Genomic DNA, 12964 nt, shown 5'->3' on the forward strand with positions numbered 1-12964 from the left:
AACAAAAAAGATAATGGGAAGTGCAAGTGGGCAAGCAGAGATTTTTTTCTTTTCTGTGGCTTTTATGCCTGGCATGAGAATGTTGGTATCTCATTCCATCAATCTTTTTTTAAGCAGGAGGGTGCACAACAAAGTTATAGTGAAGTATCTTCACTCATGTTGTTAGAGCTTGAACCATACTTTCCATTATATTTAAACATGAGAATATAGGCCACTTTTGGAACAGCTTTCTGCAAAAAGTACAGTGGTAACCTCAGGTTAAGAACTTGATTCATTCTGGAGGTCCGTTCTTAACCTGAAACTGTTGGTGCTGACCTTTAAAGCCCTAAACGGCCTCGGGTCCAGTATACCTGAAGGAGCGTCTCCACCCCCAGCGTTCTGCCCAGACGCTGAGGTCCAGTGCCGAGGGCCTTCTGGCGGTTCCCTCATTGCGAGAAGCAAAGCTACAGGGAACCAGGCAGAGGGCCTTCTCGGTAGTGGTGCCCGCCCTGTGGAACGCCCTTCCAGCAGATGTCAAAGCGATAAACAACTACCTGACATTCAGAAGATATCTTAAGGCAGCCCTGTTCAGGGAAGTTTTTAACGTGTGATATTTTACTGTATTTTTGGTTTCTATAGAAGCTGCCCAGAGTGGCTGGGGAGGCCCAGCCAGATGGGCAGGGTATAAATAATAAATTATTATTATTATTATTATTATTATTATTATTATTATTATTATTATTATTAACCCGAGGTACCACTTTAGCTAATGGGGCCTCCAGCTGCTGCCATGCGATTTCTGTTCTGTTCTTAACCCGAGGTACTATTTCTGGGTTAGTGGAGTCTGTAACCTGAAGCATCTGTAACCCGAGGTACCACTGCAAACAATTAAATGGTCGCCAAGTACAGCAGATAAAGCTGGAACTCAGAGGCCGAAATTCAAATCTCTACTCAGCTACTGATAATTTCATGCAAAGAGATTCTATCAATTCCCTAGCTGTAAAATGAGAATTGACATTTCATGATTGTTCAGCAAAAATGGGTTTAATACACCTAAGTGCTATCCGAAATATGTACAATAATATTTGTATACTGCAGACGTGGGAATATATATAAAGTTAACACAGGAAGGATTGGTCCAAACATCAATTACTGCAATCATTACCTGGGGATTAATGTTTCCCAGGTACAAATTTGTCGTACTTGGATCTCCTACATCATGTGAACCTGGAGCATAGTCATCTAATACTAAAAAGAAAAAGAAAACAGGATGTAATCTAAAGTGTAAGTTTTACATTAACAAAAGATTTTAATTCAATAGTTATGAAACTTTATTACCACCCGAAGATCTGTTTCTTCTTGAAGGCGTATCCACTAAGGGAAGCAAAATATGCCTATTAATTCCACAGCTTTTGTAGACTTAAATAACTACAATAAAATTATAATAACTACTTACTGGAGCGGCGTTGGCCATCTGAATCCGATTGAGGCGGCTCAAAACGACTTAATCTACCTTTGGTTTTATGTCTTTCATCACGCTCTTCTTGAATTCTACAGAAGATATTTTATGTAAGTGGTAACTGGTTGGAATCCTAATGGCTATAGTTAAATGGGTTTTTTTATTTTAAAAAATTTCAACACAGAGAACAGCCTGAAGCATTTTTAAATACTTTAAAATAAAGGTCCCACAGGATGACTGTTCAATTATCCTTGTGTCAAGTCATCATGTTTAGCCCAAGGTAATTCCACTTCAAACAGGAGCAACTTTCCCCATTTCTCCAAATCTACAATGGGCTGGATCAAGACTAAGTTTATTTAAATCCCACCTCAATCAATGAAATTAGTTATAACTCTGATTTCAATAGGGACTAAATTCAAGAGTCTGGATCCAACCCAATAAAAACTGCATGCACAATTCAAAATTTCAGAGGTGACACTTTCGTCTCATTGATGTAGAGCAGCCTTCTTCAACCAGGTGACCTCCAGAGCTCTGGACTACAACTCCCATGGGCCCAGCCCTGTAGTCTTTACTTTCGAAACGTAACTTGCATTTTCATGTTGTAGTTCAACATTCCAGTGCAAGTGAATGACAGCAGTTCTGACACAGTCTATTATACTGTACTTATGCAACTTTTTAACACAAAAAATGTATTTTAAAACTCAATGAAAATGTAACTTAACCGTAGGCCCGTTATATTATCAATTCTGCATTCTATGCATGGCATAGCAGGTAAAGAACACCTCCACTGGCATTTTGTTCATATTTTATTAAAACCAATGAAAATAACCTACATTTATAAGAAAAGCACATAAAAACACCAGAAAACAGAATAATTATGTAGATCCATGTTTATTACTTGGCTAAAATAAGAGGAGCTAGGATTTTTCAGAACACTCAGTATGTTTTCTTATCTTCCCTAATTCATATATATTCTATTGCTTCTATATTTTGTGGAATTTTCCAAATTCTAAACAAATCTTTACAGAAGGGATTATAGGGCTACAAAATTTCCGAGGCGTTAATATTTTTGCTAACATTAGAAGACACTATCTAAAATTCAAGCAATATACTAACAGGACTATCTGTCCTATGTTGACGTTTTAACAGAAATCAAATTCTGAAAATCTGATTATCTGAACCAACATGAAGGCAAATACTTACTGTTTTAATTCTTCTTTAAAAAGCTCCAAATTGCTCTTTTTCTTTTCTTTCTCTCCCTTCTTCAAAGGCTAATAACACAAGTTGAATAATATTCAGGAACACACAATGACCATTTTATCAACATCTCAAAGCAGTTTACAGAAAGAATAAAACATTATCAGTAAAAAAAATACCAGTTAAAAGCAACTGTTTAAAACGTTCAAGAAATAATTATAATGAACAATTAGCTAAAAACCAGATTAAACCAGTGGTGGAGAAGAAGAAGAAGAGGAGGAGTTTGGATTTGATATCCCGCTTTATCACTACCCGAAGCGGCTAACATTCTCCTTTCCCTTCCTCCCCCACAACAAACACTCTGTGAGGTGAGTGGGGCTGAGAGACTTCAGAGAAGTGTGACTGGCCCAAGGTCACCCAGCAGCTGCATGTGGAGGAGCGGAGACGCGAACCCAGTTCCCCAGATTACAAGACTACCGTTCTTAACCACTACACCACACTGCCACAGTGGAGGTCTGGGAGCAGAGGTGTTACTGTTGCTGGAAGGGTCTTACCGTATTTTTCGCCCTATAGGACGCACTTTTTCCCCTCCAAAAATGAAGGGGAAAACTGGGTGCGTCCTATGGGGCGAATGCAGGCTTTAGCTGAAGGGTGCGCACCGACCCCTCTCGCTCTCCAGGCTTCAGGAACACATCCGCAGCCTAGCAGCCCTACAGGAGGTCGATAGCAGCCTGCCGTCCGGCGGGCGGGGCACCCTGAAGCAGAGCGCCCCCCGCGCCAGGCAGACATCCGCAGTGTGTGGAGCCTTGCCAGACTTCCTGATGCAGAGCACCCCTCGCGCGGGGCAGACATCGGCCAGCCCCACAAGCTCGGGGGACAGCAGGGAGGCGCAGCGCCGCCATCCCGCTGTTCCTCGACCTGGTTCTGTTTCCCCGACCTGCTTTTGGGGGGGAAATAAAGGGAATTTTTTTTTCCTTTATTTCCCCCCCCCCAAAAAAAAAAACTAGGTGCGTCCTATGGGACGGAGCATCCTATGGGGCGAAAAATACGGTACTTCTGTCAGCAACCATACACAGCATTCTGCACTAACTGCAGCTTCCATATGGGAGCACAAGGGTAGCCCTACATATAGCACAGTGCTATATAACCAATGCATGAACTACTGTGAATAAGCTTCTCCAGTCCAGAACAGTTATAGCTGTCTTACCAGTCATAGCTGATAAGTGGCTAAAAGGGCTGAGGCTACCTGGACCCCCAGTGACAAAGCTGTATCCAGAAGTACCTCTGGACCGCAAACCTGCTCCTTCAAGGGGATGCAACCCCATCCAGGCTACAGAATTGCTTAGTTTCAAGGACACAGGAAAACACCTATGCAACCTCCATCCTGTCAGGATTCAAGCTCAAAACCTATTCACACTTCATCAATATCACACGTCAACACTAAAATGGCCTGCAATTCAACACACAGAAGCTGCAACGCCATATAAGAGCATTATGTTGAGGGGTATTTCAGGTGAAGAGGAGAGCCACAAATCACTTGCACCCCATCCCAAGACCCGCAGAAGGCTGTGGTATAATCCCTGAGCTTCTAATAACAGCCCTATCCTGTGCTGGCTGGTGATAACAAGATGCCTTTCCTTATGTTTGGATAAAATGGGGAGAAGACTCACTAGCCTTCAGGTAGGATTTCACAACCTTTTCCCTCTTATTAATTTAGTTATTTACTGAAACTAATATAATTAGAAAACAGCACATTCTTCTAGAAATGTTTCTTAAATCAAATACCACCAGAATTGATGTTATTTTAAATTCTGCACTGTTTATGCTTTCACAACTGTAAGTCACTTTGAGATATTTTATATGGTAAACAACAAATAAATGCAATAAATAATGATAATAATATTGACTTTTTCACTTTTCGTAAATAACACCAAAACATGGTTTGCCACTACAGGAATTTCCTGTTTGTCTTTTCTGCTTTATTCCATAATTTTCATCTACATCACTTTATAAGATTCACTTGAAAAGCATAAATAACTAAAATAGTAATTAATGTATTTTCAAAACAAGATATAGGGAAACAAAAAACTTGCAAAATCTAAACTTACTGGCTTTTTGGTTTCTATTATTAGAAGGGATGGAGGCCTCTCATTAGAAGATGATGACTGGCTCTGGCTCTGGGGTTTTTGATCTGCAAATCTTGATGAAGGTTTGTAGATTTTCCCTCGTTTCTCATCAGTTTCGTGTTCTTCTGAAAGACAGGCTAATAGTTACTGAAAGATTCTATTTGAACACACTAGCAATGTGCCTTTTAACTTTCTCCCCTTTTAAACAGTTTCCCAACCCGCAATATCACAAACTGAGAAATGCACACCTTTCCAAAGGTGTTTTTTTTTCTTCTTCTGCCAGATTACATGGGAAGCAGGGAGTTGCTGTTCAAAAATCTCAAATCTAAAGCCCCACTGGGCTCTCAAAATGAGACGCATGCTTTTGGGGAGGGGCATAACAATTGTGCTTCATGGTACTTCATCATTACAAGGAAACATGTCAGAAATATTTCTTAATCTGAAACCCAAACATTTTAAGTAGCATAAAAAAATTAAGTAATCAAAATATTCCTGATAAATAATTCTATGTAGTATAGTGGCATATCTTACCTTTAGATGCGTTAACAATACCTCCTCTGACAAACGTCTTCACTTTATTACCATCACTTCCTTCAAAGGCAGCAAGGAATTCTTCATAAATTTCTGCAGCTGCCTTCTCATCCTCCTACAATCACCAAAATGTTTTGCAAATTACTAATTCTGAGAGATTTTCATATTGTTTATTCATTTTTGTACCCATGCTAACCTGAACTACCAACAAAGGTGTAGGATACAAATTCTCTTGCCACTATACTTTATCCCCACATGAAGAGGAAACTCATAGATTTAAGTTAGCATTACTGGCTTGGATCCTAAACTGCTCTTCCTTTAGTTTAAGGAAGGGGATTTCCATTAAGTCCTTCCTCCATTTGCAGCCTCCAACAACATATCCCATACCATGCCCAAGGTATCTCAGCATTCATGAGCAGACACTGAGAGAAGGGGAAATTCTTTAGCAAAATAGAGATAATATAATACTGCCCAGATTGGATATCTTCAAAGTTGCAATTAACTTTTTTCAGGTGGCAGTCGTTAGGAATTGTCATTTAACAATGCTTTCATTTTTTCCATTTACCGGTAAATGTAAGAAGCCTGCACTATTGAGATGCTTTGTCTTAAGAGTATTCCAATAAAAATAACTGTCATTAAATGAGCTTACATTTTTTCTCTCCACTATTTAAATATTTTTGCTTCTACTCCCTATGGCCACTGGAAACACTTTTGATTCATCCAGGACACAATAGTAAACATAACTAAAAAGGGACACCTTGTTTACTAAGTGAAACATGTCAGATCCAAATTGATGATGACACTGGAAAAATTTCTCTAAAACCTACATCACGACTACAAATAAAACTATGAGTATGAAGGATACAATCTCCATTTTCAAAGGGAAGACTCCAATCTCAAGATAAAATCTGGGACTAATTAGAAACATAACGGCTACAAAGAACTGAGACTGGAAAACCAGGACATGGTATAGCCAACTGCTGTGCCTGTCCCTGATGGCAGACATACTGGGGTGTTCAGTCCCAATTAGTTAATTTGCTTCTCTTGAACTTTCTTTAAGACTCAGTTAGAAAAAAGGGACCCCCCCCCCAGGTTCATTATAACCAGGATTAAAAACAATAAACACCACACACAATAGCCAAATTGGGCTGAGAAGAAATTTGCATGCAAGATGCAAAGAGTGATCCTGTAGCCCAACCTACTCTTGGTTAGAACTTGCATCTTACTGGGCTAAACTTTTCTGTCTGAAATCTGTCCATTGGTTTAGAGAAACAGCTGTGTGCACAATTTAGATTTGGCAGCAAATGTTAACAAGATACAATTTTAAGAGTACAACAGGAAAAACAACACTAAACTAAGTCAGTGTTATCCAAATAAAAGCTCCTGATTTTATCAGCAACAAGCTGTGAGTAGCAGCAATAAGTAGAACATATCCATCTGATTAAATAATAAAATAGTTCCGAAGTATTACCTTCTTTTTCAATTCTTCCTGTTCTTTCTTGCTTAAAGTTCTCTTGGCAGCACTCATCTTGCCAATACTAAATGCTTTAAGTTTGCTTTCTAAAAGTGGCTGCAAGAGAAAAAAACATTAATTCGATCATAAGACTGGGATTTTAGATGCATTCATTTATCCAGTAACACCTGAAGTGCTCTGGGAGGAAACTGAATTTCTAGATCCATTTCAATCAGGGTTTAGGTTCTGTTTTGGCACGGAAACGGTTTTGTTTGCCCTGTACGATGACCTCTGTCGGTAGAGACACAGGAAATGTAGTCCCCATCTGGATAGGGATAGCCTAACTTCTGCCATCTGTGCTCTGGTAGCCTGTGGGTTAGATTACTGCAACACATTATACGTGGGGCTGCCTCTGAAGACAGTTCAGAAACTTCAGCAGCCAGGTTGCTCAATGGGGCAAGAGAGTTTTGAGCGTATAATGTCAATCCTGGCCTGCCTGCCTGCATTCACTGACAATTCAAAGTGCTGTGGAGGCTCCCCACTTGTGGAATGCTCTCCCCAGGGAGGCTCACTTGGCACCTTTGTTATGTATCTTTAGGCACCAGGTAAAAACATTTCTCTTCTCCAAGGTCTTCGGCAGACTAAGAAGTCCTCTTCACAGTTGGAAGGATCTTATAGGTGGGGAACCTGGACGTATGGGAAACACACCTCTGCCACCAGGAAGACAGAGAGCTTGTGCCTGTGATACTGCCCCAAAACTCCACATTTTCCTGGGATGGGGTGGATATGAAAAGACTGGAAAGTTATTTGCACCACTGGGAATCAGCAACCAAGCTAGGCAACTTTGAGATGCTGAGGACTAGGATTCTTACAGGTAGAGAAACCTGTTAGTCAAAGGCACAAGACAGATATCAGGAAGATACAGAAGAAAATGTTTGGGTAGGGAAGGGCTGGGGGTTTACAGGCCAAATAAAGTTTTAGAAGAGGGAAGAGACAAGGGAACAAGACATGGTGATCTGGGAGGCAGAACAGTAGAAAAATCATAGGTTATAGAAGGGATGGGGAAAGGGTTCAAAGATTAAGTGAATTTAAGTTTATATTAAGAGATCGGATGTAGGGTGGCATACAAATTTAATTAACAACAACGAAGTACTTTGTGATTTTGAGAAGATCCATATCTCAAAGCAGGATCTATATCAATGAGCATGGTCTTTAAAATACGTTTTACAGAACACTTCTTGAAATGCTCAACCACATTAAAACTCATTCACACCAACAGTATTCAATGATATTAAAGAAACTGCAGGCCATTGTACTATATCCAACATGTAGTACAACTGACAAAAAGCCCACTTTGGGAAGGGAATGAACCAAAGTAACAACAATCATTTTTAAAGAGACAACAGCTCATACATATCCATTGGTGAGGACAAGATTTTTGTTAAGATTTTTGCTCATCCACCTTGAGACTTACATGATTCTCTGGAGATCCAGTTACACGTGTTGTGTCCGGCACTCTGGCCTAAAAATGAAGGATATACAAGAATTACATTCTGGAGGCATTTAATTGGTTGTCAACACATTTTACACCCATAAATAATCAATTTTCTTTTGAACTACCTTCACCATCAACTCAAAACTCAGGTTTGACCATTCTGAAAAGAATTGTGAAAAATACAGTCATCTCTCTACTCCAGGGATTCTAAAATGAGCTCAAGTTCTATAAGGGCAATATACTTTTAAAAGGAGGGGCAATATTCTTCAAAATAATCTGGCTTATTTTTAACTGAACAAAGTGGTCACCTCACCATCTAGGATCTTTGATATAACACTTTCCTTCACTTTGTAAGGCTTTTCAGCAATAATCCTGAAGTTGTCTATTCCAGGTACTCCAATGTGACTATCTTCATTTCCAGCTGCTGATCCAGAAATTCCTTTATCTACCTCATATGTAATCCACTTGCTATAAAGCACACAACATTTTAGTAAAATTTTAAATTCCTCCTATTTTCATTGACCAAAATCCAATCTGCTATTCAGACCCTGGAAAGAAACCACATAATTTCATTGCAGAATTTAATCGGTAACTTTATTGCTTTTCTTTTTGACCTTCGTGAATGATTTAGCTTTTGAATACTGATTTGAAAGGAGCCGATTAAATTATGCAATGAAATTATGTGGTTTCTCTCAAATTAGTATTCAAAAACTAAATTAATTCACAAAGGTCAAAAAGCAACAAAACAAAGCAATAACATTATGATCCAAACACCTGCCTAGGTTCAATTTTAGTCTATTTGTTTTGATCAACTGAACTCTATACTGTTTATTAAGGTACCTGCTATTTGAGACAGAACGAGTTTTATGGTTCATTGGATCTGTAATAGTAATAGGGGTTGCTCGTGCGTAAGTTGCCGCCACTCCTGGCTAGGTTGCCTGGTTAAACCTTTCTGTCTGGACAGCCCTTCACTTCGTGGCTGTTTCAGTCGCTAGCAGAATCCGTCAGTGGGCGTTTCTTAAACCTTTTCCAGCATAAAAGCTGTTTGACGCCAAGTCTCCTCCTACTCTCCCTGCGCGGAAGTCTTCTGCGCAGGGAGGGTGTGGGTAGCGGAGGACCCGTGCTCTCCCCGCTGGTGTCCGGCGAGGAGTCCTGGAGGCCTCTCGCCGATTCCCCCATCTGCCCCCCTTTATCCCTGGTGTTGCGCTGATTTCCTTCCCCAGCTGATGAGCTGCCTCTCTCCCTACTGGGTCCTTCTCCAGCATCACTTGGGAGCCTTCCCTCCGCCTCTGGCTCCGATGTCAGTTCCCTGACAGGATCCTTGCCTCAAATTCTCTAAACAAGTCTATTCTGCCATGTTATGAAGAAAACCATTTGTCTAACTTTCTTGTTCAATAAATATGTGAACACTGGAAATAAAGTAATAACTGAAACTGAATCACAACCTGGTAATTTATTTTCTAATACAAAAAACTATCCAACTTTATTGAAAGCCAAGCACTGGTAGAAAATGGATTTTATTAGTATCTAGAAAAGAAGCAGGTTTCAGAGACCATGCATCATTATTACTATTGTTCCGTTCCCATACAACTAAAATGGCAATCAGTAACAATTTCTCATTGATTTTAACAGGCTAAATTTCACTGATTTTACTACAACCTAAATTTTGTTATTTGTGGGACTTAAGAACAGATCTCTCAATGCATCTGCATACAATGCAAGTGGAAGCTTTTCCCTCTTAAAATAAAGGCAAGAATATTGCATTTCCTTTACTGTACAAGTAATATTTGGATAGATAGAATGGGGGGGGGGGCCTTGCCAGTGTTTTCTACAGAAATAATCCAGTTGAAGACCGTATTCCAGGCAATGGCTGAGATTCCAAAAGCTGCTCGAACACACACAGGTGGCTTGCACTGCGTAAGTGAAATTCATTATCCTCTCCCCTCTTGGAAGAGCTGAGCCCTATCCTGTACCACACAGTACTTTTGAAACTGTTCAGTTTCAAAGGCAGTTTGCCAGATGATGTGGCAGGGTAGGTTACAGGGTGGGGAGAAAAGGCAGTTAACCAAAAAACTTGGGTTTCAGCTTCACAGTTATTGAATTGGGGTGAATAAGCTTTTCTTTACTCAACTCTGCACTGTGCAGTCTGCTTAAATCACCGCTGCTCTTCATTTCTTCAAACTGTCCCAATATTTTAGGAAAACTTGCTTTCCCATAGAAAGTACATCAACTAAAATCACTTGAAAGAAGGTGGATGCTGTGCAACATTTGGTCAGGTTAGACATAATAATCCCTGCTTCATAAATGATTGTCACTGGTGATTCTCACCACCACTACCAAATTGTAGGGTGGGGGTAGCCAACTTGGGGGTAGCCCTTCAGATGTTGGAAGTACAGTTTCCCTCTGCCCAAGTCATTATGACCAACAGTCAAGGTTGATTAGAACTGTAGCCCAGCAGCACCTAATGAACCAAGTCCTTTTTTTGTATATTAAACTTTTAACCTGCAAATGTAATAAGAGCTTGGAGCAGAGCTGGCAACACTCCTCTCAGAAGGGCATTCCACTTGCTCATTAAACATTAAAAAAACTAGTGCCTGAATTTGCTTTGCTTTCTGTTCCTTTTCTTTTTTTGTATCATGTCTGTTAAACTGTAAGAGTGTAGGTATGGACAATTTGTTTCTTAAATATTTGTACAGCATCTAGAAAAAATATACCAGTAGGTGCTTTATATATATATATTTTTTTCAAAAGGTAAAGCCACAACACATTTTCCCAGTACTGCTGATTATTTTATTACTTGATTTAGAACAAGGATAGCCAATGTGGTCGCCTCAAGTTAATACACTGTTGGACTACAATTTCTGTCAACCCCACTACTGGCCAAGCTGGCTGACGCTGATGGGAGTTCAACATCTAGAGAAGTCTACTGGCTACCATTATTTAAATGGTTCTTGATCTCTAATAATGCACACATAATCCTCAAAAATACAAGCAAAACAAAAATACCTACATGAATATATGAATAAGAATATATGTCAAACAATTCATGTATAAAAAGACTAAGGAAACAACTAGCTGAAGACACATTATTCAATGTGGTTGTGTACTTTTGATGTTTAATTTATTGTTTATGACTACTTTTAGTTTTGTTATGTTTGTAATTATGTGATTTTTTAATATATATGTTGCAGACTGCCTTGAGCATGGTTTTAACTTTGGAAAGGCAGTATACAAATAAAATGATTAATTGGTCCCAAGTTAAAAGATGCATAAGCTATAACCTCTGTACCCTCCTTTATAATAAACATAATTTAATTCCAGAAACCCAGTTAAGGTGGCAGCACAAAACCGAGGGAAGTATTTTCAATCTATACCTAAAGACAAGAAACTTTTTGGGAACAAAATCAGTCAACAAAATTCTGAAACATAACTCATGTAAGGAGGAATAAACTGCTCTAGAACAGCTTTAACGTGTCAAATAAGGAAGGGCCATTTCACTCAAGTCTATATCCATATTTTTCCCCCATGTAACAAAAGGCCTTGTACATAAAGTACTTTATGGTGTGTAAATTCAATGAAAAGCCAGTCATGAGAATTGTGCAGCCTTGTTAGCAATGATCTACAGTTTAATCATTTCTGTCATTTTTAAGTATTGCATCTCCTTCGTGACAATGCAGGACAATACATTCAAAATACTGTAAACTGCTACACTGTTAGCTATCTTAAATGGCCCCGCGTCGCAAATATGTGCCAATATTACCTAAGTAAAATGATCGCCAGGATGCCTAAACTGAATGTTTATGCGACTCGGAGGTGGAGGGGATGCTCACAAGCCTGGATCACACACACCAGACCTCTCTCTCCAAGCACACAAGGGCTTAAAAATGGGGAGGGGAGGTTAAAAGTCCACACCGAGATAAACTCCCAATAATAATAAATGCAGAATGCAATCGTGACCCATATACACCCCACGTTTTTGCAGCCTTTTCCGAAGAAACCCCGGAGAGACGGTGCATCGGAGGAGCGAGAGAACGAAAAAAGAGAAGCAGCTCTTTCCCGGAGAGAAGGGAGAAATTTTTTTAAAAATGCGTAAGGAAACGGAGGAGACGCGGCCGCTCCGCTTCCTCCCCGCTATAAGTCCCCCCTATCCGTCGCCCTCGCACCGCCACCGGCCGAGAGAGACTAGGCCGCGAAGCCAACCGAGCTCGCTTCCTCGCCCGCCAGCGCACCACGTCCCGCAGCGGCGGCACGCACGTCTCCAGGCCGGCTCCCCGCGCCCACCCACCGGCACTTGCCCGCCTGCCCCCCTCGGACCAGGCGGAGCCGCCGACTCGGCCCCAAGAGCGGCCTCACCTTCGCACTGGCCTTCTGCGAACCGCCAGGCGTCTTGTCCGCCATCTTGATTCTGTTCCCCCGCTCGAGCCTCAGCGGCGGGAAATCGAGCACCGACTCCACGGATTGGGAGAGAGAGGGATTCTAGGCGGAAGGAACGGCGGCGGCGGCGAGGAGGAAGGGCAAGGCAAGGCGAGCCGATAGCCGAGCGCGAGATTTCGGAAGGCAAAAAAAAAAAAAAGGTTGAGCAAAGGAGGAAGCCTAGCTGCGCCTCGCCCGCAGGGCATAAGGCGAGAGAGAGGGCGCGTTAGCGCGCATGCGCGGTGATAGGGCTTGCTTCGAATGGGATGCAGATTTCTTAAATCCTATTGACGTTATGTCAGCTTGGCATG

At 40.8% G+C, this 12964-nt stretch overlaps 1 protein-coding gene across 4 annotated transcripts in view; it reads right to left on the bottom strand.

Annotated features, from left to right (window-relative positions):
• U2SURP (U2 snRNP associated SURP domain containing) overlaps positions 1–12722 on the bottom strand; it is a 35929-nt gene extending 23207 nt beyond the window's left edge. Inside the window, exons 1-9 of one of the 4 annotated variants that reach the window (XM_081190083.1) lie at positions 12594–12722; positions 8220–8267; positions 6764–6862; positions 5293–5407; positions 4744–4886; positions 2642–2709; positions 1436–1530; positions 1318–1353; positions 1145–1227 (exon numbers count right to left, since the gene is read on the bottom strand). In XM_081190083.1, coding sequence (XP_081046209.1) covers positions 1145–1227; positions 1318–1353; positions 1436–1530; positions 2642–2709; positions 4744–4886; positions 5293–5407; positions 6764–6862; positions 8220–8267; positions 12594–12638 — 732 coding nt within the window. In that variant the 5' untranslated portion in view covers positions 12639–12722. The remainder of the gene's footprint in view (positions 1–1144; positions 1228–1317; positions 1354–1435; positions 1531–2641; positions 2710–4743; positions 4887–5292; positions 5408–6763; positions 6863–8219; positions 8268–12593) is intronic. The other 3 variants (XM_081190086.1, XM_081190085.1, XM_081190084.1) reach the window with 3 other exon arrangements.
• Between the last annotated feature and the right edge of the window lie 242 nt (positions 12723–12964).

This window comes from Podarcis bocagei, assembly GCF_964188305.1.
Source record: "Podarcis bocagei genome assembly, chromosome: 4".
In the NCBI taxonomy this organism is placed as follows: Eukaryota; Metazoa; Chordata; class Lepidosauria; order Squamata; family Lacertidae; genus Podarcis; species Podarcis bocagei.